At 58.1% G+C, this 24,589-nt stretch overlaps 1 protein-coding gene across 1 annotated transcript; it reads right to left on the bottom strand.

Moving 5' to 3' along the window:
- Positions 1 to 5,328: 5,328 nt before the first annotated feature.
- On the bottom strand, positions 5,329 to 11,742 carry EIF3F (eukaryotic translation initiation factor 3 subunit F). Its single transcript, XM_047752680.1, has 8 exons — positions 11,295 to 11,742; positions 8,378 to 8,448; positions 8,074 to 8,153; positions 7,590 to 7,727; positions 6,398 to 6,489; positions 5,912 to 6,048; positions 5,714 to 5,827; positions 5,329 to 5,523 (listed from the first exon to the last, which is right to left on the bottom strand). Exons 1-8 carry the CDS (start codon positions 11,701 to 11,703, stop codon positions 5,446 to 5,448), a joined length of 1,119 nt encoding a protein of 372 aa, XP_047608636.1. The 5' UTR covers positions 11,704 to 11,742; the 3' UTR covers positions 5,329 to 5,445.
- Positions 11,743 to 24,589: the final 12,847 nt, after the last annotated feature.

The raw sequence follows: 24,589 nt of genomic DNA on the forward strand, positions 1-24,589 counted from the left end.
CTCTGCTCGGCTGTTCCGCCCTCATCCAGCGCCTCCACAGGATGTGAGTGCTGCGAGGGCGCCCCCTGGTGGCCACGACTCAGGACAGCCTCCGCTCAGAGCAGGGCTCCTCCCGGGAGCTCAGTCGGGGCAGAGAGCAGTTCCCGGGAACAGAAGGGCCACCAGCGGCCCTCCGTGGGACAGAGAAATCCTGACCTAACCGACGAGCATCACGGCAGGACGGAAACACAAGCACAGGCTGGCACCCCCCGTGAGGCGGCAGACAGACCCAGTCACAGCCTAGACCAGCGGCAAGGGCAACGCTTTCCCTCTGGAGCCTCTGCTGCGGGAAAGGCGGCGGCCGCGATTCCGTCGGCCTGGAGAGAGCGTGCGTTACGGAGCGTGAGCGGCCTCCTGCGCGCTGCGGAGGCGCTCAGTTCCATACTGCCCACCGCCAGCAGGTGGGAGAAACGCCGACGTCATTATACGCTCAGAACCTGATGGCAGCTTCGGCATCAAAACACTTGCAGGAGGAACAGCCTGCTTGATTCTTCAGGGAGGCCCGAGCTGGGCCTGGAGCCGAGCCGAGCCGCAGCTGGAAGGAGGGGAAGTGGTCCGCCTCGGACGCGCCAAGAGAAGAGGCAAGAGGCCGGTCCCGTGTGAAGACTCGTCCAGCTGCTCACTCCCGGGCCAGAGCACCAATTCAGCCCAGACCCCACACCCGCTCCCCTCGAGTCCGTGGGTGGCTGCCGGCCCACCCCCAGGACCCAGAGCCTGGTCCTGGCCAGAGACCCGCTGCCTCAGCCTGCCAGCGCCACCCCGCCCCCGGCCACCAGGGACAGAGGCTCCGGGGGAGCCTCTCTGGGGACGCCAGCAGAGCAGAGCCCAGGGCCCGTCTTGCACTCAGGCAGCTGCACGTTCCCAGACTCTCACGTGCTGTCCAAGGCTGCGGGGCTCATCTCCACACAGACTCTGGTTTGGGCAGACGGCGCTCACGGACCCAGAGGGCAGAGGTGGGACCCCGTCCTCTCCGGTCCCTCAGCTCCCCCCTCCTCACGGGGGCGGGCCGGTGATGCACCTTCGCGAAGGTCTCCTCCACGCGCAGACGCCGGGCAGCAGTGTGGGGCTTCCCAGGTGACAACGTGGGACACGGAGCAGGGGACACGGATCATCCCAGAGAAACGGAAAGCCAGCCGTGTGTCAGGTGTGCACACAGCTGTTCACCGTGGAAGGACACTGGATACCAAGCTGGGAAAAAACCCACACGGCCCACACGAAGACTGCTTGATTGGTCCGCGTAATAGAACTTATGAAACCACTCAAACTAAGGTTTGTGAAGGCTTAATGGATAGCGATTATTTTAGAACGTTGAGTTGAAAAATTATTTTACAAATGCTAGTTGAAGTTTCCAAAGACACGACCGTTTCCAGCTTCGGCGAGCACGCGCGATGGGCCAGGCGACTTGGGGGGGCTCCGAGGAAGGAAGGGCCCCGGCGAGAAGGCCGAGCGCCGGCCACACCGGGCGGTTGCTGCTGCAGCCCTGCTCTCAACTCTGGGCCCACACGCAGGCCACGGGAAAGCCCGGCCCTCTTCTGATCTTCGTCCCTCCTTTGCGCCGTCAGTTCCAGCGTCTCTGAGGCTGAGGTCCCCCTCGAGCTCTCAGGCCTCTAGAAACCGGCCCCGTTCCTGCCTTTCACAGCAACCGTTCCACCTGGTCCCGATGTTTCTCTGTGCGCGTCCCCACCGCAGAATGGACCCCAGAGTCGACGGCCACACCACCCTGAACGCGCCCATCTCACCTGATCCCGGAAGCGAGGCAGGGTGGGGGTGGGAACCCACAGAGCGCAGAGGTCACGGTTCGCCCCCCTGCACCCCAGGCGCCACTGGCCGACCGTGGGGTGAACGTCCTGCCTGGCGCCCCGCCCTCCAGCCCCTCTGCAGGGGCTCCTGCTGACTCTGACCACCTGGCGCCCTGGTGCACTCACATCCTGCGAGCCACCTGCTCGCTTCCCTGCGCCGCGTGGGTACTGAGGACTCAGCCTGTGTCTGGGCCGCTCTGGGACCCGGGAACCCTGCGGCCAACAGAACACACGTGTCTGCCCGCACGGAGCTGTGAGTTCTGACGGGGTGAGAGCAGGAGGGAGCTGTGGGGCCCGGGGAGCACCGTCCCAGGGGAGGCGGCACCGACTAAGCCCAGAGGAGCAGTTGTAGGCAGCAAGCGAACAGGGTGGGTATTCCAGGCAGGGCCGCGAGGAGCCTACAGACTGTGGCAGAAGCGGGGACTCCCTCCTGGGCAAGAGAACCCCTTGGAGCTTCACCCAGAACGGATGTGAGAGGGGGAGGGGAGACGGTGCCCCCCCAGCCTGTCCCACACCAGCCACGCGGGGACAGAGCTAGAGCCTGAGGCTAGGGACTCGGTCCCCCAGGTGCCCGTCACCAGCCCAGGTCGTCGCCAGTGCTTCTCCTCCACTCACTAAAAACTGCACGTTTCCACGCCCACACCCGCGGGTTCAACCAACTTTTGCTAGAACAGCTCACAGGACTCAGAGAAAGTTCACTTACCACGACTGGTTTGTTACAAAGGACTCAACGGCAGATGAAGAGGCCTGGGTGGGGTCTGAGGGTCTTAAGATGGGAGCTCCGGCCCCGCGGAGCCTGCCAGGCACCAGCTGCCTGGACACGACCTGTTCACCAAAGCAGCTCGCCAAACTCTGTCCTTTTGGGCTTGTAATGGAAGCCCCGCGACACCAGCGCAGTTGACTAAATCGGCGGTCACTGGTCAGCCTCCAGCCCCCCCCACCCCCTGGGCTGAATGTGCCAACCTCTCATCAGGTGGTCGGCTCACCCGCAGCAGCCCCCTTCCTGTGGTTAATAGGACACTTTCCAAAAATCACTGCATGAACCTCAACTCAGGGGCCACGGCACGGGGCTGGGGAGCACTGGCAAGATTCTCTCCACGTCTTTACAGGTCTTGCTGCCCAGGAAACACCAAAGGGTTTAAGGACTGTGTGCCAAGGACGCGGATGAAAGACGCATTTCTCCTCCTGTCATGGTACCACAGAGAGCGAGACTGTGGGCGAAGCCGAGACAGGCCAGAGGTGGCGAGACGGTGGCAAGGCAGTGGGGGATCAGAGATGCAGCCAGTATCTGCCTCTGACAGCTGGGTACATGGCCCTGTCGCCCCTGGAGGAACATGGGGGCGGAAGAGACCGCCGGCTCATCGTGGCACAAGCTGAGTGTAAGTGGCTCCTGAGCAGCCAGGCGAGAGGTGTGCCCTGGGCCAGCCTGGAATCAGGACAGCAGCGCGGAGCCTGGGCATCTTCCACACACAGGCGGGACCGGCCCAGGCTTCCAGGCAGGGGACCCAGGACCCTCAGGGGTCAGAGGAGGAAGGACCGGTCACGGGGGCCGTGTGGGCTCGCAGGGCTCCGGCAACACACAATGCCCCACAGGCACAACCACACATGCGGAGACTGTGCACAGAGCTGAGAGGACAAACTCGGGGACAGACAGCAGAGGCCGCGGGAAGGAGCGAAGCGAGGTCGTCCTTCCTGAGGGTGTCCGCCTTGCCGGGGGTGGGCGGGGACTGCATCAGGGGGTCCCCGAGCCTCTGCACACGCTCTTTTCTGCACCCAAACCCCCCTTCTTCTGCCGCCTCTGCCTCCGTCTTCAAGTCCAGCTCGGATTTTGCTTCCTAACTGCAGGCCTCCTGGGACCTCCCCCAGCAGGGTGGTGGCTTCTGCCCATCTGTCCCCACCAAGGTGGTGGCTTCTGCCCGTCTGTCCTTTCAGGATTCCCAGGAGGCCCCAGGACTCCTCTGCTTCCAAGATCCGGGGCGGCCCCAAAGTTTGCAATCGCCTAGGACGTCACCATTTGTCCCAAGCTACCTCCGCAACGCCACCCTGGACAAGCCTCTCTGCGTCCTCGGCTCCCAGCCTGGGGAGTAGCCGGGCCTTCCGCAAACCACTGTCCCATCCGCCACCCCCTCAGCAACCAGGCAGCACCCCAGACCCCGCCCTCTCACCACGCGCCTGTCAGCCAGACTCCAGGAGCCTCCGAGTCTGCCCTGCAACCTGCTCCTGGATCCAAGTCTTGGCCCCACGGCCCGCCCGAGCCGGCACGCTGGTGGGGTCCCGACCACCAGCCACCTGCGACTCGCCGTCCTGCCTTGCTTCTCTTCCCCTCCTGCCTCTGCACCACGCCAGCCGACCTTCCGGAAACCCACATCTGGCTGCATCCGCTTCAAAGTGCCCAGGGCCCCCCCACGACTTTCGGGATGCAATGCACCTCCGTGGAGGGAGGGCCCTTGGGGTCTGCCTCCTGCACTCGCCTCCGGGCTGCGGGCCAGGGTCGGCGTCTCACGGGGACCCGCCTCTGCGCCCCCTCCCTTCCCGACCTCGTTTGAAAACGAAAGACATCGGCTGCCATCACGTCCTAGGTAGAGGCGCTCCGAGCTGGGCCATCTCAGGACGCGCTCCTGGTGGGCGGTGTTTTTACTTAAGAGTAATGACTCCAACTCCTCCGAACCCCAGCTCCCTCTGCAACATGAAGATGATAAAAACTGCCCCAAACACAAGAGGAGCCCAAAAAACGTCAGCGCCATACCCATGTTCTACTGTTTGTAACTACTTACTTTTCTGTTTTCCCACCAACCAAACGGCGAGACACCTCCTACGGATCTGATCCTATCCCCGCCCCCACGGCGCCCGGCTCGGTCCCTTTCAGGGGCTTCGGAGCAGCTGCCACAACCTTTACTCTGCAGTTCAGGTTAGGAACCAAGCCTCAATTATTTTTCTTCTGTGGAGTCTCACGTTCATCTCCTGTGGGAACCACAGAACTCATCCAGAAATGGTTTCCAGGTCTGCCAGCGGACACCTTCCCAGACGGGAAAGCGAGGCAAAACCCTGGTAAAGCAGCGTCGCCCACCAGCAAGAAGGCCTTCGCCCTGGGGCCCTCTCAGTCTCAGGACCGGGACCTGTCCCCACTCACCCCTCACCCCACAATGCTCTAGGAACCGCCAACCGTGCCCAAGGCAATGCCCTGCACTGCCGCGGGCATCAGATGCTAAGGAAGAACCGTGGTAACAGTGACTTTTTGGAAGGTCACCTGCTCTGGGCACAGGCAGGAGCAGCAGGAAGCCAGGGCTCCCGGGCCACGAGGGCTGGGCGGGCTTTCTGGCCTCGGGTCAGGAGCAGCTCAGGCGGCCTGGGCTACACTGCAGCCACTGATGGCGGGTCAGGCCACACACGGACCCACCTTCCGCCAGAGAACCCCTCCCTGGTTCCCGGGTGAGCTCCGGCACCGCCTCCTCCTCCCCGCAGAGGTGAGTGCACACAGGACGGGACTCACTTACAAAAGGCAGCCTAGGTTTATTTAGTCAGAGCGGGTGACCGGCTCAGCGCGACTAAAGCACAAAGAATCCATCTCGCCTCGGCTCCATTCTGAGTCCCGGGGCTGCCCGGGGCGTCACAGGTTCACCAGCTTCTCGTTGAGGGCGATCTGGGACTGGGTGAGGTTGGCCAGGTAGGTCACCATCAGCAGGTCCTGCAAGAGAAGGGGTCGCGGGGAGTGAGGGGCTGGGGGAAGGCGGGCGACGGCCGGGGGAGGCGGGGCACCCGCGCGAGGGGGAGGCAGGAAGGCCAGGCCCCCGAGCCCCGGGAAGAAGGACGCGCGCCCTCCTGCTCCCGCCCCGCCGCCTCCGTCCCCCGCGGGCGGGCAGGCGGGCGGCACTCACGTTGATGTTGCTGTTGAGCATGGTCTCGAAGTCCTCGGGCACTATTTTGGGCACCTGGTTGACCAGACTCATCAAGAAGCGGCCCACGGTGTTGTCCGCCGCCACCTTTCCAGACTGAGCGCGAGGCAACGAGGCCCGGTCAGTCTCGCCACGAAGACCCCCCCGGCCCCCCCCCGCCCCGCCGGACGCCCCGCTCACCAGCACGTCCTCCGCGTACTGCAGCACCGTGCTGAGGGCGTCCTGGATGCGGGCCGACGCGCCCCCCACCTGCTGCAGGTCACTGGAGAGGCCGATGACCCGGGTGGGGCTGAAGCAGGTCTTCATGATCAGGTCGACTGCGGGAGGAGACCCGGAGCCCGTCGGGGCAGCGACCTCTCCCCCCCGGCCCCCGTCCCTGGGCCCCCCGCGGCGTCCCCGCCCGCCCCCGCTCTGCCCCATTCGCTCTTCCTCCCGCGCCCAGTGTGCCGGGACCCTTACAACCCGCCCTACGCGAACGGCCCTGCGGCCTCGGCCCACCTCCCCCTACGGACACAGGATGACGGCGGCTTCTCGTCCTTACAAACCTCAGACCAAACCGAAGGTTCTCCCAGGTCCACCCGAGAGCCCCCCCATCCTCTTTAAGGACCAAACCCCCTCCCTGGAAAGGCGCCAAAGCCCCAGGGAGGGCATGGGACACTCACTCACCTCCGATGCGCTCGGTGTCGTAATAGGCGTATTTCACCGTCAGCGGCGTGAACATCACGCCCATGGTCCTCCCGGGAACGCCCATCAACGTGCTGCGGAGAGGACGCAGGTAAGCAGCCGGCCTGGCGGGGGCGGGGGGGGCCCACATCTAGTCCAGCCCGGGCAGCAGTCATGCCCCGAGCGCGGTTCCCAGGGTTCTCAGACAAGGAGCCTGGACCACTCGAACCCCACGGGTCCAGTGGGAACAGGTGCTTTCCTCCCTTAGCTGGTTCCACACTCCAGCCCCTGGGTGTGAGGTGGGGGACTCAGCTTCTGGACCAGCCCTGGGTCCTTCCAAGGATCACTTCACACAAGATGCTGGGCTCCTCAGAGCTGGCTGCCTGGACAGGCCCGCAGAGACAAGTGACGGGCAGCGCTCTCCTAGGACTGTGCCCCTCATCAGCTCTTGAGGGAAAGGGACTCTGGCCCAGAGGCCAGACTGGATGGGATGCTGGGAGGCATCTCGGGAAAGGGGTCTTGGCTGGGTCTCGAGGGGTCTGAGCTACGCGGCATGGCTGGGGAACGCAGGCAGAGCCAAGAGCTCCGGGGCCCACCAACAGTCCCCAGGGACTTGAGACCCAGCCTCTGTCTCATCCCATGATGGTGAACGGGTCAGCCGGGGTCGGCACAGAAACAGCACAAAGTTAAATCGAGCAAGATGTGCACCGACAAAGGGCCTCCTTCTGACCTGAAAACAGAATCCCCCCCCCCCGCCAGCTGCTCCGCTGCGGCCCTTCCCACCGCCCGTCAAGCAGCGTTCCAGCTGCCTGCAGGCCCGTCACCCAGCTGTGCTCTATCCCAGGCTCGCACTCTGCTCAAAACAGGGACAGCCTGTCCTCCTCGAGCCTGTGCGGTCCCGGGTCCTGGGCACAGTTTCAGGGCAGGTCAGAGGAGCAGGGAGCGTGCAGAAGCGTCACGACCAGAACGCCACGCGAGGACAGCTGGCGGGGCTGTTGAGGGTTAGCGTCTAGAACGGACGGCCTGGAAAACAAGCTGCTCAAATGCCTACAGGGCTGCCCCCGGAAGCTCTGAGCGACGCGCAGAAACCCGGGGTAGCCCAGGCTCAGTGAGCACAAGCTGCGGTGAGACCCCTCTGATGACACCTGCTGAGAGCGAGCAAGAGGCCTCCTCAGGAGGCGGCGACCCCGCTCACCTGACGTAGGCCTTGATGCTCATGCGGCCGCTCTGGAGGCTCGTGTCCACCGTGAGGTGGATGGGGTTGGGGGCCTCCCGGCTGTAGTACTCGTGGATCAGCACGGAGTGCTCTGTGATGTCGTGGCCCGTGGCGTACCTGGGGACGGACACGGGGTGGACGCCAATCCCACAGCTCCCACGCCCCCAGGACAACCCACGCCGGAAAACCAGCGCCCGGCAACGTATGGAGTCAGGCAACGGCCCACGCAGGGCTCCTGGGCACCCCTAAGTCGCCAGCAAGGCAGAGAGACTCGCTCGGGAACAGCTGCAATTCACAGTAAGTACGCTTAGCCTCACAGGACTGGAACGGCCAGCAAAACACAGTGAATCCACAGCTTCTTGAGATAATACATGTTCAGCCCCGTCTCCCAAACAGGCAGCCCGACACCTCGTCTGGCGGCAAGGGACGCTGGCAGCCTGGCTTTCCCCCCACGGCCACTCACCAGCCCAGGATGAGCTCGTTGGGAGAGACCTTCTTGTGCAGTTCGTACATGTTCTTAGCAAACTCCATGTCGACCGCCACCTGAGAGGGCAGGCGGGGAAGGACGCTAAGAAGCCAGGAAGCCCCAGCAACGTGGATGGACAGGGCTGGGGTGGCCCGTGACAGACGGAATGCCCAGAAAGCAGGTCCGACTGCGACGAGGCGCCCTGCAGGCCGCTCTGGTTAGAGCCCCACACGTGGTGGCGCGGGAGCGGCCACAAGCGCGCAGCCGGGGACCACGTGGGGGCCGCACAAATGCCACTCACCTCGTCTTCTGACTCGTTGTGCGGCACCGAGAAGCAGTTGGTGACTTCCACGGAGTGCTTGTCAACAGTCCCTGGGACAGAAAACGGCCCATGCATCACAAAAGCCCAGGGCTCCCAACCGCCCCAGCCACCTCCCAAGTGCTCCCGAGTCTCCTCAAGGTCAAGGAACCAAACGCCCCCACGCCGGACTCAAAAGCTCCAAGTTCAGCCGTGCGCGCGCGCCCACGGAGGCAGGATTCTCCAGAGATGAGCTCTGGAGGGTCTCGAGCGCCCCCTCCAGGCGTCGGGGGCAGGTGGGCCCAGCCCTCCTCGCAAGGCCTCCCCTGCCAGCTGGCCTGCGGGGCCCTCCTGCCGCCAGTCCTGCCCCCACCTTCACCCTGAGCTCCTGGACTTTCTCCTCAATGTGATTTTCGATGTTTTTCTGGCCGCACCTGCGGTATACGGAAGTTCCTGGGCTGGAGCTGAATCTGAGCTGCAGCTGAGGCCTACACCACAGCCACAGCCATGTCTGATCCTCAACCTGCTGTGTGAGGCCAGGGATTGAACTTGTGTCCTCACGGAGACAACATTGGGTCCTTAGCCCGCTGGGCCACACCGGGAACTCCTCTCCCAGTATCATGTGACCCGCAGAGCTGCCTGGAGGAGTCTAACCCTGTCCACACAGACCAGCTCAGCTGCAGGGGCGCCACCTGTTCCCCCCCTCCCCCGCACCTGGTTGCCGGTTTATGACCGTAACACCGCCGTCCAGAAACCTCCTGGAGACCCGGAGAAGCTTCAGCATCAAGGTGGGCCCTTCACCACGAACTCCTATTCCTCTGGTTCTGGCGGTACCTCCCCTCCCTCCCTGGTCTCCGTACCTCATGGCGGCTGCTGCCCCCAGGCCTCTCCCTCCAACTAGTTGAGCGGCACCTCCCAGCCAGGCTCGGGTGCTTCCCTGTGCACCTGTCATGTGTCCAACTCCTCACTGCGCTTCTGCCCCCCCCCCCCCAGGAGTCACAAAGGATGCATACTCCACCCGTCTGACCTCTGGAGGCAGCAGACTGACCACTTCAAGCTTGTCTGTATCTGCCTGTCGCAATGACACGCTCCTGTTTGCATCTGCCACGGCTTCGTCTAATTATCTGCATGTGACTATAACTTCATCTTGAACTTAAGTTTTGAACAAAGCTCATTTTATCAAACTTTGTTTTTTTTTAAATTCTTTTTTAGGGCCATCCCTGTGGTTCCCAGGCTAGGGGTCCAATTAGAGCTACAGCCGCCTGCCTACACCAGAGCCACAGCAACGCAGGATCCGAGCCGCGTCTGCGACCTACACCACAGCTCAAGGCCAATGCCCAATCCTTAACCCACTGAGCGAGGGCAGGGATCGAACCCTAATGGGTTCATTAACTGCTGAGCCACGCCAGGAACTCCACACTTTGAGTTTTAAGTACCCGACAGTTTTACCGTAAATGGTGCCAATGAGCTCATTTAACCAAATGGAATATGTTCCGTAAATTAACTTCTGCGAACATTGCGAAGCTCCATCTAGCAAGCAGGACCTACACCTCATTCAGGAAGCACTGCCTCCCTAACACCCCACACCACACAACAGGCGCACTCTGGGTGGGAATCCGAAGGTCTCGTCGCGGGCCCATCAGTGATGCACGCACGATGTATTACAGAAGCCCAAAGCAGGGCACAACCACGGACTCGGGGAGGCTAAGAACGGGGGGTGACGATGGGGTCCGCACGAAGGACGGAGAGACTTCTCCTTGGAACCCGAGGATGAGTGGAGCTGAAGAACAAACAAGGGAGGGAGGGAAGGCACCGGGGCAAAGAAAACACAAAGGCTGGGTTTCAAAAAACCACGGCAACATCCGAAAGGCAGCAGATCCACTGGAATTTCTATAAAACGGGACACCTTCGAAGAGGCAGAGGGCAGGCGGCGCGCATGCGTGGCGCACCTGCCGCGGCGGAAGTCGGCCACCAACAGCCGTGTGGTCCCGGTCTGGGCCAGCACCACCCGCGCCTCCGCAATGCTCTAACTCCCCCAAAGCCCTCAGGTCGTGTCCCAGGCCCCTGGCTGACAGGTGCCGGGGTGGGCCTGCAACGACTCCTGGCACCACACCCCCCGTCTCCCACGGCGGAGACGACTGCACGTGCAAGGGTAAGAGAAACGCGCGGGAGTAAAGTGGCTTCACCACGGTGTCCCGAATCTGCAGCGGGACGGAGTGAAAATGAATCTGACGGGCCCAGCTGCCCCCAGAGAAAAGGACATCTCGTCAGAGCATCCCGCTTCAAGGCTTCTCCGTCTCATGAACCACTTTAACATAAAATACCTATTCCCCACCTTTGGAACGGGAGCAGGGAAAAACCTGTTTCTCCGTCTGAATGTTGCTACAGTAACAGGTAATACAACTGTTTGTGTTCAAACGGAGAATCAGAGCCGGCACTGGGGGCACAGGGTCTCTGTCTCATGAGGGACTGATATCGGGGACACCGGGGCACAGAGGATCCCGCTTAGAGGTTCAGGAAACCAGAATATTACTGAAACCCTACATGAGTTCCTGCCTAACCAGCTACTTGTCGAGGGTGGTATCTTTTTACAGACGTCCTCAACTCCTTTGCCAACGGGTTAGAAACTTCTTAGTAAACACCTGGAAAGTCAAGACGCGCAGCAGCAGATAAGGGGGGAAACGAGGTCACCGGGCGGGGGAGGCGAGCGTCTCCACGTCCTCGCCAGCGTGGACCTCATTTTCCGCAGGTTGAGACCCATCCACCGGGCGCAGAGACTACCGGGCGACCAAGGATAAACCTAGACCGCGTGGCACACGGCGTCTGTTCAACAGGTAACCGCCACGGGGGCGGGAAGAGAGGGGCGCGAGACGGGGGCGGTGGGAGGCCAAGACAAGGCCAGCCCGCGGCGGGCCCTCACCCAGCAGGGTCCCGATGACCCGGGCGGCGCCCTCGTTGCGTCGCTCGTAGCTGTCCACGATGGAGGCCAAGATGACCGGGTGCAGCCGCACCACGCGGCCGCCGGGGAAGGGGCCCGGGAGAGCAGGCCCGGGCAGCGACGGCGCCGGGGTCTGCGCGGGGGCCGGAGCCGGGGCCGGGGCCTGGCCCGGGGCTGCGGGAGTGGCCGCCGCCGCCGCCGCCGGGTCTGAGGACGAGGCGGGCGCCGGCGCTGCAGCCGGTACCGGCGCCGGAGCCGCTGCGGGCGCCGGAGCCGGAGCCGAGGCTGAGGCTGGGGCCGGTGCCGGGGCTGAGGCCGCAGCGGGGACCGGGGCCGGGGCCGGGGCCGGAGTGGCGGGAGGAGCACTCGCCGGTACTGCCGGTGCTGCCATCTTGTCGAGAGAGAAGGAGCCAGGAGCGGAAGGGAGGGAGTTGAGCATTGTTAGGAGTACGATTGGCTGGATGTGCACCACGTGAGCCAGATCTTTGTGTCTATTGGTTACTGGTGATGCCTCTCAAGGATGTAATTTCCTGCTCTGAGTTTGTGCTCCTTGATTTTGGTCCGATGGGCACTCCGTAAGAACCGAGCTAAGTAGTTCCGAGGAAACGTGGGCCCTCGCTGGGACTAGAGAAACAGCTGCCACTAGATGGAGCGAGAGAGCTGCACAAGCGCAGCAGAAGTACTTTCCATGGGATAATCCGCGTCAAAGCGCCTTTTTTTTTTTTAAACTTGTTTTTCTTTTCTTTTTTTTTTTTTTTGTCTATTTGCTATTTCTTGGGCCACTTCCGCGGCATATGGAGGTTCTCAGGCTAGGGGTCGAATCGGAGCTGTAGCCACCAGCCTACACCACAGCCACAGCAACCCCAGGTCCGAGCCGCTTTTGTGACCTACACCACAGCTCACGGCAACGCCGGATCATTAACCCACTGAGCAAGGCCAGGGACCGAACCCGCAACCTCATGGTTCCTAGTCGGATTCGTTAACCACTGCGCCACGACGGGAACTCCTTTCTTTCTTTTTTAAAAAATGATTTTTATTTTTTCCATTATAGTTGGTTTACAGTGTTCTGTTAATTTTCTACTGTGCAGCAAAGTGACCCAGTCTCTCTCTCTCTCTCTCTCTCTCTCTCTCTCACACGCACACGCACGCACACACACACACACACACACACACACACTCCTCCATCATCCTCCATCATCCTCCTTCACAAGTGACTAGACATAGTTCCCTGCGCTACACAGCAGGACCTCATTGCTTACCTACTCCAAATGCACTAGTTTGCATCTATGAACCCCAAATTCCCAGTCCATCCCACTCCCTCCCCCTCTCCCTTGGCAACCACAAGTCTGTTCTCCAAGCCCATGAATTTCTTTTCTGTGGAAAGGTTCATTTGTGCCATATATTAGATTCCAGATGTAAGTGATATCATATGGTATTTGTTTTTCTGACTTCACTTACTGTGAGAGTTGCTGCAAATGGCATTGTTTTGTTCTTTTTTATGGCTGAGTAGTATTCCATTGTGTCTGTATACCACATGTTCCTAATCCATTCATCTGTCGATGGGCATTTAGGTTGTTTCCATGTCTTGGCTATTGTGAATAGAGCTGCAATGAACATTGGGGTGCATGTATGTTTTTCAAGGAAAGTTTTGTCCATATATATGCCCAAGAGTGGGATTGCTGGGTCATAGGGTAGTTCTATATTTAATTTTCTGAGGTATCTCCATCCTGTTTTCCATAGTAGTTGTACTAATTTACATGTATCCCAAGCTCCTAAAAGAGCATCTGGCACATGATCCAGTTGTTGAATGAATGACTCACCTCTTTGACACCTTAGGACAGGATGCTGTCAAGAATAAAAGGTGTCGGAGATCCTGTCGTGGCGCAGTGGTTAACGAATCCGACGAGGAACCGTGAGGTTGTGGGTTTGATCCCTGGCCTTGCTCCGTGGGTTAAGGATCCCGCGTTGCTGTGGCTGTGGTGTAGGCCGGCGGCTACAGCTCCAATTCCATCCCTAGCCTGGGAACGCCCATATGGCATGGGAAGCGGCTCTAGAAAAGGCAAAAAGACAAAAAAAAAAAGAATAAAAGGTGTCAAAGAGGCGAGTCATTCATTCAGCAACTGGATCATGTGCCAGCTGCTCTTTTAGGAGCTTGGGATATAGTGAACAAAGCAAAGATCATTGTCCCAAAAACTTTACATTCTAGTGGGGAGAGAGAAATGTCCGTTAGTAGGAAATAGGTGCTGTGAGAAAGGAAGAGGTAGCCTAGCGTGAGGGGGAGGGAGGAGCCTTGAGGAGCTGGGCAGGTCAGGTCGGAATGACAACGTGAGGTCTGAGTGGATCCGAAGGAAGTGAGGGATGTGACCACTGCTGGGGGAAAGAGCCTCCAGGCAGAGGGAACAGCTAGTGCAAGAGCCTCAAGGCTCCGGGTGTGCTTGGGGCTATTTGATGGCGGGAGTGCTAGGATCAAGGCGGGGGGTGACAGGAGGTGGACGCCCCGCCCAGGGAATGGGGCGGAGCATTAAGGACGTTCCAGGCCACGGAGAGGACTTTGCATTTTCGTCTGGGTGAGGTGGGGTTTTGAGCAGGGAGCGGCATATGCTCTGCCTTAGTTGTAACAGGATCATTAGCTGCTTTGAGAAGAACAGAATGGGGGGGGGGGTGCAATTGCAGGGGAGAGGGAGGTGGGAGAGAAAGAGCAGGAAGACCTGCTAGTTTACAGGGAGTCTAGGTGAGCGGTGGGGTGGCCGGGACCAGGCCAGCAGCAGGGGAAACAGCAGCGAGAAGTAGGCAGATTATGTATATTTAGGGTAGAAACAATAGGACCTTCTGAGAAATTGTGGGAGGTGTGAGAGGGGTCAAGGATGACTCTAATTTTTTGTGCTGTCGTCAGCTGGCAAGGTGGGTGGGTGAGGTTAGACTTCGTCCCCCGACTCTCCTGCCCAAGAACCGCTTTCTCCTTGGAGCTGCCTTCTGTGACTAGTCCTGCTCCTCCGTTGTTACTCTGGGGGGACCTGCATTCTTTCTTTTCATTCCTCCAAACACTGCTTATCCGAGGAAGATTGAAAAGTGAGTCTTGAATTTGATGACCTGGATCTTTGAAACCCTAGCAGAGCAGTGCCAGTGGAAGTGAGGGTGGGGTGGGCACGAAAACCAGAATTCAGGAGGGAGGGAATGGTGCGGTTGAGTCATGGGAGCGAGTGCTGGCTACTCTCAAGGAAACTGCCTGGGAAAGATAGGCATTCAGAGCGGAAAGAGGGAGTTCCCTGGTGGCTTAGTGAGTTAGGGATCTGGTATTGTCACTGCTGTGGCTCAGGTTTCATACCTGGCCTGCAGCCATGGCCAAAAAAAAAAAAAAAAAGAAAAAAAAGAAAAAGAAAAAGGAGAAAAAGGGGGAATGGCAGGATTTAGGCTGGAGGAGGTTTAAGTGTATTAAATTACTTCAAATTATTTATGGCTGCACCTGTAGCACATGGAAGTTCCCGGGCCAGGGATCGAATCCGAGCTGGATCTGTGACCTACACCACAGCTACAGCAACTGGACCCTTAACCCACGGCTCTGGGCCAGGGATTGAACCCCTGCCTCTCCAGTGACCTGAGCTACTGCTGAAGTTGGAACTTAACCCGCCGTGGCACAGTGGGAACTCTTTAAGGGTATTTTAAATCAAAAGGAAGGCTCTTAGGAGCGGGAAATGTTGAATCTACAGGTAGGAGCAAGGGGACTGCCGAAGGCAACCAGGCAGGAGGGAGGACCTGGTGGAGAAACGCTGAGGACGAGAATGGTCCCGCGCAGGCTGAGGGACCAGCCAGGTGGGCTGTTGTGGGCTGTGGCCCCCCTGGGGGTGCCTGGGGGGTGTGTCTGCCCTAGGGAGGGCTGGTCCCCTGAGACCGTTGCCATGGGGAGAGGTCCAGAGGACAGAACCACCTCTGATGAAGGATGGCTGCCCCCAAAGGACCAGACCAGCCTTGGGACCGCTGGTCCAGGTGTTGGTTTGAGTTGGCCAAGGATGCGTCACCATCAAGATCTCTCTGCCTTTATGTCAGTGGCCTAAAGACCTTTCTGTCTTGGAGAAAAGGACGAGAGACCGTCTGACTTGGGGAGAGAAGGGACGTTGCAGGAGCTCCTCAAATGTTTTTCTCAGGGACCTGGAGGCGAGACGGTGTGCTGAGGATGGCAAGGCAAGGGTAGGACTCCATCCTGGGGGGATGGGCCGTGCTGGGGAGTGGGGCTGAGAGCGAGCCCGGGGCATTGGCCATCTATGGGCGGAAGGAGCTGAGCTCAAAGATCTGGTCAGCTTTTGTGGCTTTTCTCAGCCACGTGGCTCAGGGGCAGGAGGCGGGGGGTCAGGGTGTGGTCCTCCCGAGATGCTGACTGGCCAGGACGAGGGAGGGTGTACATCCAAGTACTGGCTTTTCCGTGGCTGACCGAGGGCCGGAGGCAGGTTGAACCCGATGAACAGAAGCTCCAGCTTCTTCAGGAAGGGGCTGGAGGCTGGGGGGCGATACGATGGGCTGTCCCCTTATGGAAAATGTGCCGGGCACGTGGTATATGGTGTGTTAGGTTCTCCAGAGGAACCGAGTAAATAATTGGCTGATGCGACTGTGGAGACTGAGAAATCCCAAGATCCTGAGTGGACCAGCTGGAGACCAGGAGCGCTGACGTGTGGTTCTAGCCCCAAAGCTGGCAGACTCAACACCCTAGAAGAGCCGACGTTTCAGTTTGAGTCTGAAGGATGGAAGAGACCAATGTCCTTGCTCAGGCAGTCAGGCAGGGGGAGCTTCCTCTACCCGAGAGGTTCAGCCTTTTGTTTTGTTAAGCCTTCAACTGACCAGTTACGGCCCACCCACCCCGTCACAGAGAGCAGTCTGCTTTACTCAGTCTGTTGATTTATTTATTTATCTTTTCAGGGCCCTACCTGCGGCATATGGATGGCACAGCCACAGCAATGCCAGATTTGAGTCACATCTGCGACCTACACTGCAATTTGTGGCAACTCCAGATCCTTAACCCACTGAGCAAGGCCACGTATCAAGCCTGCATCCTCATGGATACCAGTCAGGTTCATTACCCGCTGAGCCACAACAGGAACTCCTCCGTCTGCCAATCTAAATGTTCAGTTCATCTGAAAGCACTGTCACAGACCCAGGAAAGTGTTTGACCATATATCTGGGGACCCTGTGCTCCAGTGAAATTAACACACGAAATTCCCCATCACGCGTGGGTTCCTGGCTGTCCTGGGAACATGCTCCACGGTCCTGCCTGACCAGCCTAGGGTCCCAGCTGCAGGTTCATGGTCAAGGTGGGGCCTGTAGCTTGATGCACCCATCCCACCATCCAGTGACATGACTGGAGAGAAGGGAGCCCGGGTTTCAGCTCCAGCTGCGGGAGCACCACGAGAGCGCCCCAGGCCCTCTCAGGTCTGCAGCCACTGCGACTTGGGACTTAAGCTGCCCTGGGGGCAACCACCCAAAGCCGCCTTCTGCCTTTGCTCTGAGTCCTTCCCTGCTCTTTGTCCTGGCTGCACTGCTCTCTCTTACTCTCGCCTGAATCAGCTCCGCCGACAGGGGCCTGAGGCTTCTTTGTCCATGGTTCTTGCACCAAGAGGCCTGAGTTTCCAAACAGCCCTATAACTTGTACGCAAAGTCCCCGCACCCTAACTTGTTCTGAAAGCTTTCGCTCTCCTTTGGTGTGCAGTCAAAACAATGACACTGGACTCTCCGCAAGCTCCCCAGCTTTGTCCTGTGCTCACTCAGACGTTTTGCTGCCGGATGGAGTCCCCATTGGCTGTTGATCGCAGGGGTAGTTCTGCACTTGGAAAACTCTCTGCCAATGGTCGCTTTTCCTCTTTTGAAAACTGACACCTTGCCAGCATTTTAGTTCTCAGTTTCAAGCACAACTCAAGATCCTGATCTCCTTTCTCTGCTTCTTTTAGTATCTTTTTTTTTCTTTTAATATCTATAGATGTCTCCAGTGTGGGGTAGCATTTAGCCTAACGACCAGGTTTCTGAATCTGTCTTTTATGACTTTGTCGTTTCATCTTTTTCTGTCTCTATCTACACAGGTAATAAGCCATAGTTTAAATGCCCCCTTTTTGCCACTGGTCTAGCTTTGGAAAATTCTCCAGCAGTCAATCAACTGTCTCCTCTGGAGTGATGCCTGGGACAATTTGTGTGATGAGCCAGAGGGCACATGGGAGCCCTCAGCGTGGCCATTTCTTCTGTCATTGTTTGAACTTGTCTCCTTATCTGAATTAGAAGAGGCCCAGCTTTGCAATCCCAAGGATGGCTGAGTCCTTGAGGCTTTGATGTGTGAGGCTGGTGGGTGGATTTTTTACCTCCTTGCTGGTTCTGCTGCAGTGGAGGCTCAGCCTGATCCAGGGGGAAGCTCCTCCGAGGTTCCACCTCTAGTGGTGCTCCAGGGTCAGCTGGCGTGGGTAAGACAACGCTGGCCAGAAAGATGGTGCTGACTGGAGCTACTGGCACCCTGTGCCCGGGTCCGTTTGGTTATGCTTTTTATGTGAGGCGCCGAGAAGGGGCCCTGCTTCTGGGGGCGTGGAGATAAGCAAACACCCTCACAGAGATTCTGGGACACTCTGGCAGCTGGAGGGGCTCTGGCTCAGCCTGGGTGGCGATGATGAGCTGCAGAGACCCTCAGCGGAGAGGCTGAGGCGGCCGAGGCCCGCGCCCACGGAGGAGGCGCTGCACCCGCTCATCAGGAGGAAGGTGCTTCTGCTTTCTTCCTTCTCCGGGGCCCGGCTTTGTGGGATCTGGGGTCCTTACCGAGACAACCACATCGTGTCCACATCGCAGGCTTCTCGGAGGAGGAGGAGGAAGAGGTCTTTTAGCTCCTGTTTCACAGATGAGGAGCCAGGAGCGCCCTTGACGCTGCACAAGGAGATGGCGTCCGCTACAAGGCGGGCGAGGTTCCAGGCGTTTGCTGGCTGCTCTGCTTTTGGCTGAAGGGGCATATGGAGAAAGGTGGAGAGGCCTCCCACGTCCAGTGACGGCACCAACATCTTCCTGGCCTGCGTCTGCTCCTTCCTGGCCCCCGGGAACATGGGAGAGGGTCCTGCCCCAAGCTTACCTGAGGCAAGACCCCAAGGGGTCTGTTCTCCCTGGCAGCTGAGGGCATCCTGTTGGGAGAAGCTGACCTCGGGGAGCACGATTCAGAGGGGCCCAGGCCCCCTGCTTTCCTGAGCAGCCACGATGACCAAGAAGGACTTGGAATCAGGAAGCACAGATTTCACCATCGGCTTCAGGAGCTTTTTCATGCTGCGACCTACCCGGTGGAAGAGGACCCGAGCCAGCTGGGGAGGAGTCCCACGGAGAAGGGAGACGTTTGCTCCATGAAAGGAAGCGGGGGGTGGGGGGGGAGTTAGGGGATCTCCCTCATATGTGGTTTTTATTGGGCATTTTCATAAAAGAGAGCTCCTCAAACTGGGAGCTGCCATTCTGCCTCAGTTTCCCCTTCAGATCCAGATAAAGCAGGATCTGAAGCATTTTCAAGAACAACGAGAATCTGTAAAGCATTCCAGGATCTGGGGTTAGAGAGTCTCCCGCTGGGAGTCTCAAAGAGAGTCTGATGCAGGGTGTTCAGATGAGTAACGTAGGAGACGGGGCGTTGCAGCGAGGAGAAATTCCGCAGAAGGAACTCCTTTTCTGTCAATGCCAGCTGGAATAACGGACCCTGGCGAAGCAGAATTTGTATTTCAAGGCAGGACAAGAACATTTAAACATGAACTGAGCTCTCTGTGTCGGTGTTGGCGTCCCCCCTTCCATGCCACGTGCACACACGGTAACCAGAGCTCCCCAAAGACAGGATCGCCTTAAAAGAGTAGCAGTGGCTCCCAAGCCCGTCTGGCCTGACTGCTCGCTTTGTACCTGCTGAACTTTGGTGAACTTTCTGTGCAGTGTCAGTACGTCGTGACGGAAGATAGTACGAGACGAAGGATCTATGTATATGTAGGACTGGCTTCCATGCTGTCCAGCAGAAATGGACACAACACTAAGTCAACTACACGGTGATCAAAAAATAAAATACCGGTCTGTCATTTTGATGCGTGATCCTTTGTCTCAAAGCGGATGTGACTGTGCCTTTGACTTTGTAACAGGCAGAGCAATCTTCAGGGCTTCGAAGAGGCTGTCTCCCAGGTTATCATTTGAGTTGGACTCAAAGAACCTTCCCTTTTTCTTCTTAACTTGGTTGCCCATTGAATTTTCACTGACAACGGAAAGAGGAGCCAAAATGTCTAATCATGGGCCAAAGTCATAAGGGCAGGGATCCGAGAGAAGGCTTCACGTGGAAAGGCAGAGGGACAGAGGACCCAGGGGACGAGGCCGTTAGGAGCGGGGGATGCGGCCAAGGATGGGGGGTCAGGCGGGTGAGGATGGGGGTGGGGAGGCAGAGGGTGGAAGGAGGGGCGCGTTGAGACAGGAGACGAATTCACACCAGGAGGCGGAGAAGACACACAGAAAGCCTACTAGAGAGCAGAGCGAAGGAAGACTTGGAACCTAGACGCAGGACGGCCACGTGGGATGGGCCCCGGGAGCAACCACCGCAGCCGTCAGCAGCCAAGGTCATGTGTGCAGTGCCCTGCCCCCGCTCCGCCCCAGGCTGCTTGTAACCTCCTGCGGTGTAGAGGCTTGTTTCAGCAGCTCCTCTATGCATTACATCAATTACGCCAAGCTTGTGATTCTGACACGTTTTTCCTATAAAGTAAGTTCTTAATAGAATAAAATGTGGGTTGTGCTCCTTCTGCAGGATGGGCTGATGGGAAGCACATCAGGGTCAACATTTAAAGGATGGATTGGACTCCGAAGTAACGGAATGGCCCTCTGACTGTGAACCATTCATTGCTGCTTAAAGACGCAGTAGCTATGAATAACATCCACCTTTCTAGAGACGTCTCAGATTTCCATGTCTGGGAGGAGCCCCGGCCTGTCGCAGAACTGTGGTCTTGGGCACTCTGCTGTGACCCGATGTAGCGCTATGGTAATAGCGTGTCACTCGTGTCCCCAGCCGTGCTGTGAACAGACGTTTCTTTCTGGAAAGATGGGTCCGTTCTAAGCGCTCACTCATAGCCTTTTTCCTGCTTTGGTTCCTTCTGTAGAGAAAAGAAGGAAAAAAGGAATAGGTGTGGTCAGTTCCCAGCCCTCATTTGGCAGATGGGGACCTCGAAGTTAAGTTGGGAGCCCCATCAGTTTCGGGGTTCCTCAGAGACCGCTTCGCTCCCACGCTCGGCCCGCAGAGCATGGTCCTCAGACAGTGTAGGTGCCACAAACCTGCCCCCCTCCGCCCCTGGCTGTCCCTGTGAGCACCCGGGGCCTCTGAGCCCCCGATGCTGCCTTGGCCCCTCGGTGCCCACAAAAAGGTGGCAGACACCCCCTGTTGCTTTTCGCACTTTGTCATTGCAGTCGTGTCTCCCCACAAGTTGATTCCACATGTACCAGCTCCAGAAATCTGCTGGCTGTGGTCAGCCATTAGAACACAAGGGACCAGCCTCGAGGGATCCAGTTGGGACCCCAGGACAGTAAGGGTTAGAACTCTTCCTCACACAGGAAGCTCGGTGTCCCCACATCTGGGAGTTGTCTACATAGCATGTGGGGCACATGGACTGTGGGTACGTCTGCCATCTGTGTAGGAACCTGCATGGCTGTGTGTGGACTCAAAGAGCAGTGTATGCGGGGCTGCACGGGCTGGCGGAACCCCCAGAGCTGGGCTGTGTTGCCCCCAAAAGAGCTTGAATGTTCTCAGCAGACCAACTCCTGAATGTCACAAAGACTTGGGGAACAGGAAACAGGTGCCCTGCCACGCGGCCGGGTTTTCACAGGACCAAGGGAGGCCTGTTAAAGAGAATGTCAGACATGGAATGTCACTCAGGATTCACTTTCACAGCAAACTAGTTTGAGCAAAAATTATATGACTCACTACATTCTTTGTTCCTTTTTAATTTTTTCCTTTTTGGACACACCCATGGCATGCAGACACTCCTAGGCCAGGGACCCGGCCCGAGCCAGAGCAGCCACCCAAGCCCCTGCGGTGACAGTGCTGGATCCTTAACCTGCTGCACCACGAGGAGACTCTCCTTCCTTCTTTTCTTTTCTTTTTTCTTTCTTTTCTTTTCTTTCTTTTCCTTCCTTCCTTCCTTCCTTCCTTCCTTCCTTCCTTCCTTCCTTTCTTTCTTTTTTTCTTTCGTTCGTTCGTTCTTTCTTTCTTTCTTTCTTTCTTTCTTTCTTTCTTTCTTTCTTTCTTTCTTTCTTTCTTTCTTTCTTTCTTTCTTTCTTCTCATTTCTAGTTAGGTCTGCCTGGCTCTTTCTAATAGTGTCATCGGGGTTTTCACTCTCTCTCCTCTCTGTGGCTCTTTTTATAGTTTCTTTTTGCTCTTATTTCAGAGAGGGCCCCTTATGTGTCAGAGAAGATGACCATAAGGGGTGTCAACGTGAACCATACCTACGGCCCATGCCCCCAAAGGCAAGGTGGAGTCTTTACTAACAGCTCCTGCAGGGAAGTTGGGAGAGGGTTCTGACCTGACCCTGAGCGTGTGTCAAGCTTTGAACAATCTCTTGGGTCTGGGAGCTCCCATCATGGTGCAGAAGAAACGAATCTGACTAGGAACCATGAGGTTGCGGGTTCGATCCCTGGCCTTGCTCAGTGGTTTAACGATCCGGCGTTTCTGAGAGCTGTGGTGTAGGTCGCAGACATGGCTCAGATCTGGTGTTGCTGTGGCTGTGGCGTCGGCCAGTGGCTACAGCTCCGATTAGACCCCTAGCCTGGGAGCCTCCATATGCCGCAGGTGCGGTCCTCGAAAGACAAAAACAAAAACAAAAACAAAAACAAAACAAAAACTCTGGGGTCTGGAAGATGAACTCCTCCGACTGGCTAGGGTGAAGTCTCATGGCCACATCCCAAGGGTGGCGTGAGAAAGGACCAGCCCCTCTGGAAACACAGGAAGTGGACGAGTAGGTCCCGGAAGGAAAGGATTCTGAGCAGACCAAGTCGCGTGTCCTACAGATCTGTGTACAGAAACAGTGTGTGTGATGCCGGGACGCCCTAGGGGCTGGGTAAGAGGCAGAAGCACTGAGACCCCTGCGGGCAGGACCTGGTGGTCAGAGGGAGCAGCGGTTCCAGGTGCAAAGAGAGGCTGGGCTCCTGCAGTCCCCCTGGGGCCCTTTTCTCTGTCGAGGGGCAGCGACTTCCGCGACTCGGTCCTCCAGCTCCTGGGTCCCATCCTGGGAATCGTTTGGTCTGCATCGATTTCCTCTAGGGTGTTTTTCCTTTCAGGTTTGTATTCTTCCTCTCTGCTTGGGTTCTTCATATCTTCTAACTCCGTGTTGAGGACGTCCGGCTCCTTGCTCTGTGCGTCCTCTCCCCTCTGGAGTGCCTAGGTCGGCTTTACCATCGTGGCTCTGAGCTCTTTTTGGGGTGGATTCTGCCAATCTCCACCTCACTTCGTTCTTCTGCTCTTATCTTCTTCCTTCATCTGGGCATGTTCCTCCCCCCCCCAGTCTCAGGTGCGATTTGCATTTTTACGCCTGGCGTAGGTTAGTTAGGGTTCTTGACCTTGGAGAGGTGGCCCTCTTTAGGAGGCGTCCTGTGTGTGCCAGCAGGGCTCTCCCCTCTCGTCACCCAAGCTCTGTGCGCTAGGGGTTCCCTCTAAGAGGGCTTTGTGGTTCTTCTGTTGTGGCAGGCCCACCATGGGGCGATCTGGCAGGCGTGGTTGGCCCATAGTCTGGTTTCTTGACAGAACTTGCCTTGTGTGGATGTTGCTAGCTATTGCCTAGCAGGGTTTGGTCATGAGGCAGCTGGTTATGGAATCCAAGAGGCCCAGGAGTTGGTGCTGTCTTACAGGTGGGTGGAGGTAGGGTCTCAAAGATGCTGGGGCTGCTGCCCACCCACTGGCAGGTGAAGCCAGATCCTGGGGCTAGCACTGGCTTGCCATCAGGAAGAGCTGGATCTGGGAGTCTGGCTGCAGGGCCCAGGGATCTGGGAGCTCATTTCAGATTTCTGGGAGCTGGGCTTTTCCTGACAAAGTTAGGTGTGTGCTCTGGAGTGCCCTGAAGGTTGCATTGGTCTGCTAGTGGGCAGGGCCAGGGTCCAGCTGGTCCCAGGGTGGGGTCTGGTTTGCTGTTGGGGAACTCTGTTTGCAGGTTGGGGGATGGTAGTTTTCTGCTCCTGGTGTCTGCCCCCTTGGTGGCTGAGGCTGGTCTAAAGGCCTGTGCAGGCTTCTGGGTGGGAAGGGCTGGTGCCTGCCCAGTGGTGGGTGGAGCTTGGGTTCTTCTTCTCTGGTGGGCAGGGTCCTGTTTAGGGCCTTGTTTAGAGGCAGCTGTGGGTTCTAAGAGAGGCCTTTAGGCAGCCTGTCTGCTGATGGCTGGGGCTGGGTCCCCACCCACTTGGTTGTTTGGCCTGAGCTGTCTCAGGGCTGCACCTGCAGGCTATTGGACTAATGAGCTGGAGGGAGACTTTCAAGACTGCTCCCACCAGCCCTGGGATCATCGGAGCAAGAGTCCACGCCGTTGAAGCAGCTCCCAGGGATGGCTGCCGCCAGCGTCTGTGTCCCCAGGGCGAGCCACAGCTCCCTCTCCAGGAGACTCTGCAAGACCAGCAGGTAGGCCTGGTCCGGGCTTTTATCAAGTAACTGCTCTGCCCTGGGCCCTGGGGTGCGTGGGATTTTGTGTGCCTGTGAAGCGTGCCCCTGGGTCTGTGGAGCTCCTGCAGTCAAGCCTCCTGGGCCCTCAAAGCCAAATGCTTTTGGGGCTCATCTTCCAGGTGCCAGGCCCCTGGTCTGGGGATCCCGACGGGCTCAGATCTCTGACTCCTATGGAAGAAGCTTTGTGCCATGGCTCTTCTCCGGTTTGTGGGTCGCCCGGCTGGGGTGGGTATGGGGTTTGATTTGTCGTGAGTGTGCCCTTTTGACGGCCAGGTTGTGGGTCCTTCTTTAAGCCCTGGGCTGTGGAAGGCCTTTTCTGGTGGGTTCCAGGCTTTTTCTTCAGTGTTTGCTCTGCAGGTGGTTGTGACCTTGATGTGCTCATGAGAGGAGCTGAGCTCTGGGTCTCTTTACTCCGCCGTCTTGGCTGCTGTCCTTATCTGGTCCTTAGCTTCCCTTTGGGGTGTGGGGGGTGTGAACTGGGGGAGAGGGAAGGCCGTGGTGAAAAGGAAAGAACTCTGTGCCTGGGGAGCCGCTGTGGAAACCCCTTCCGAAAGAGTGGGCTTGAAGAGTGGTGGGTGAAAGAGGGCTTCAGAACAAATACAAGAGGCCCAATTAAATTTTAATTTCAGA

This window comes from Phacochoerus africanus, chromosome 11 (genome assembly GCF_016906955.1).
Source record: "Phacochoerus africanus isolate WHEZ1 chromosome 11, ROS_Pafr_v1, whole genome shotgun sequence".
Lineage (NCBI taxonomy): Eukaryota > Metazoa > Chordata > Mammalia > Artiodactyla > Suidae > Phacochoerus > Phacochoerus africanus.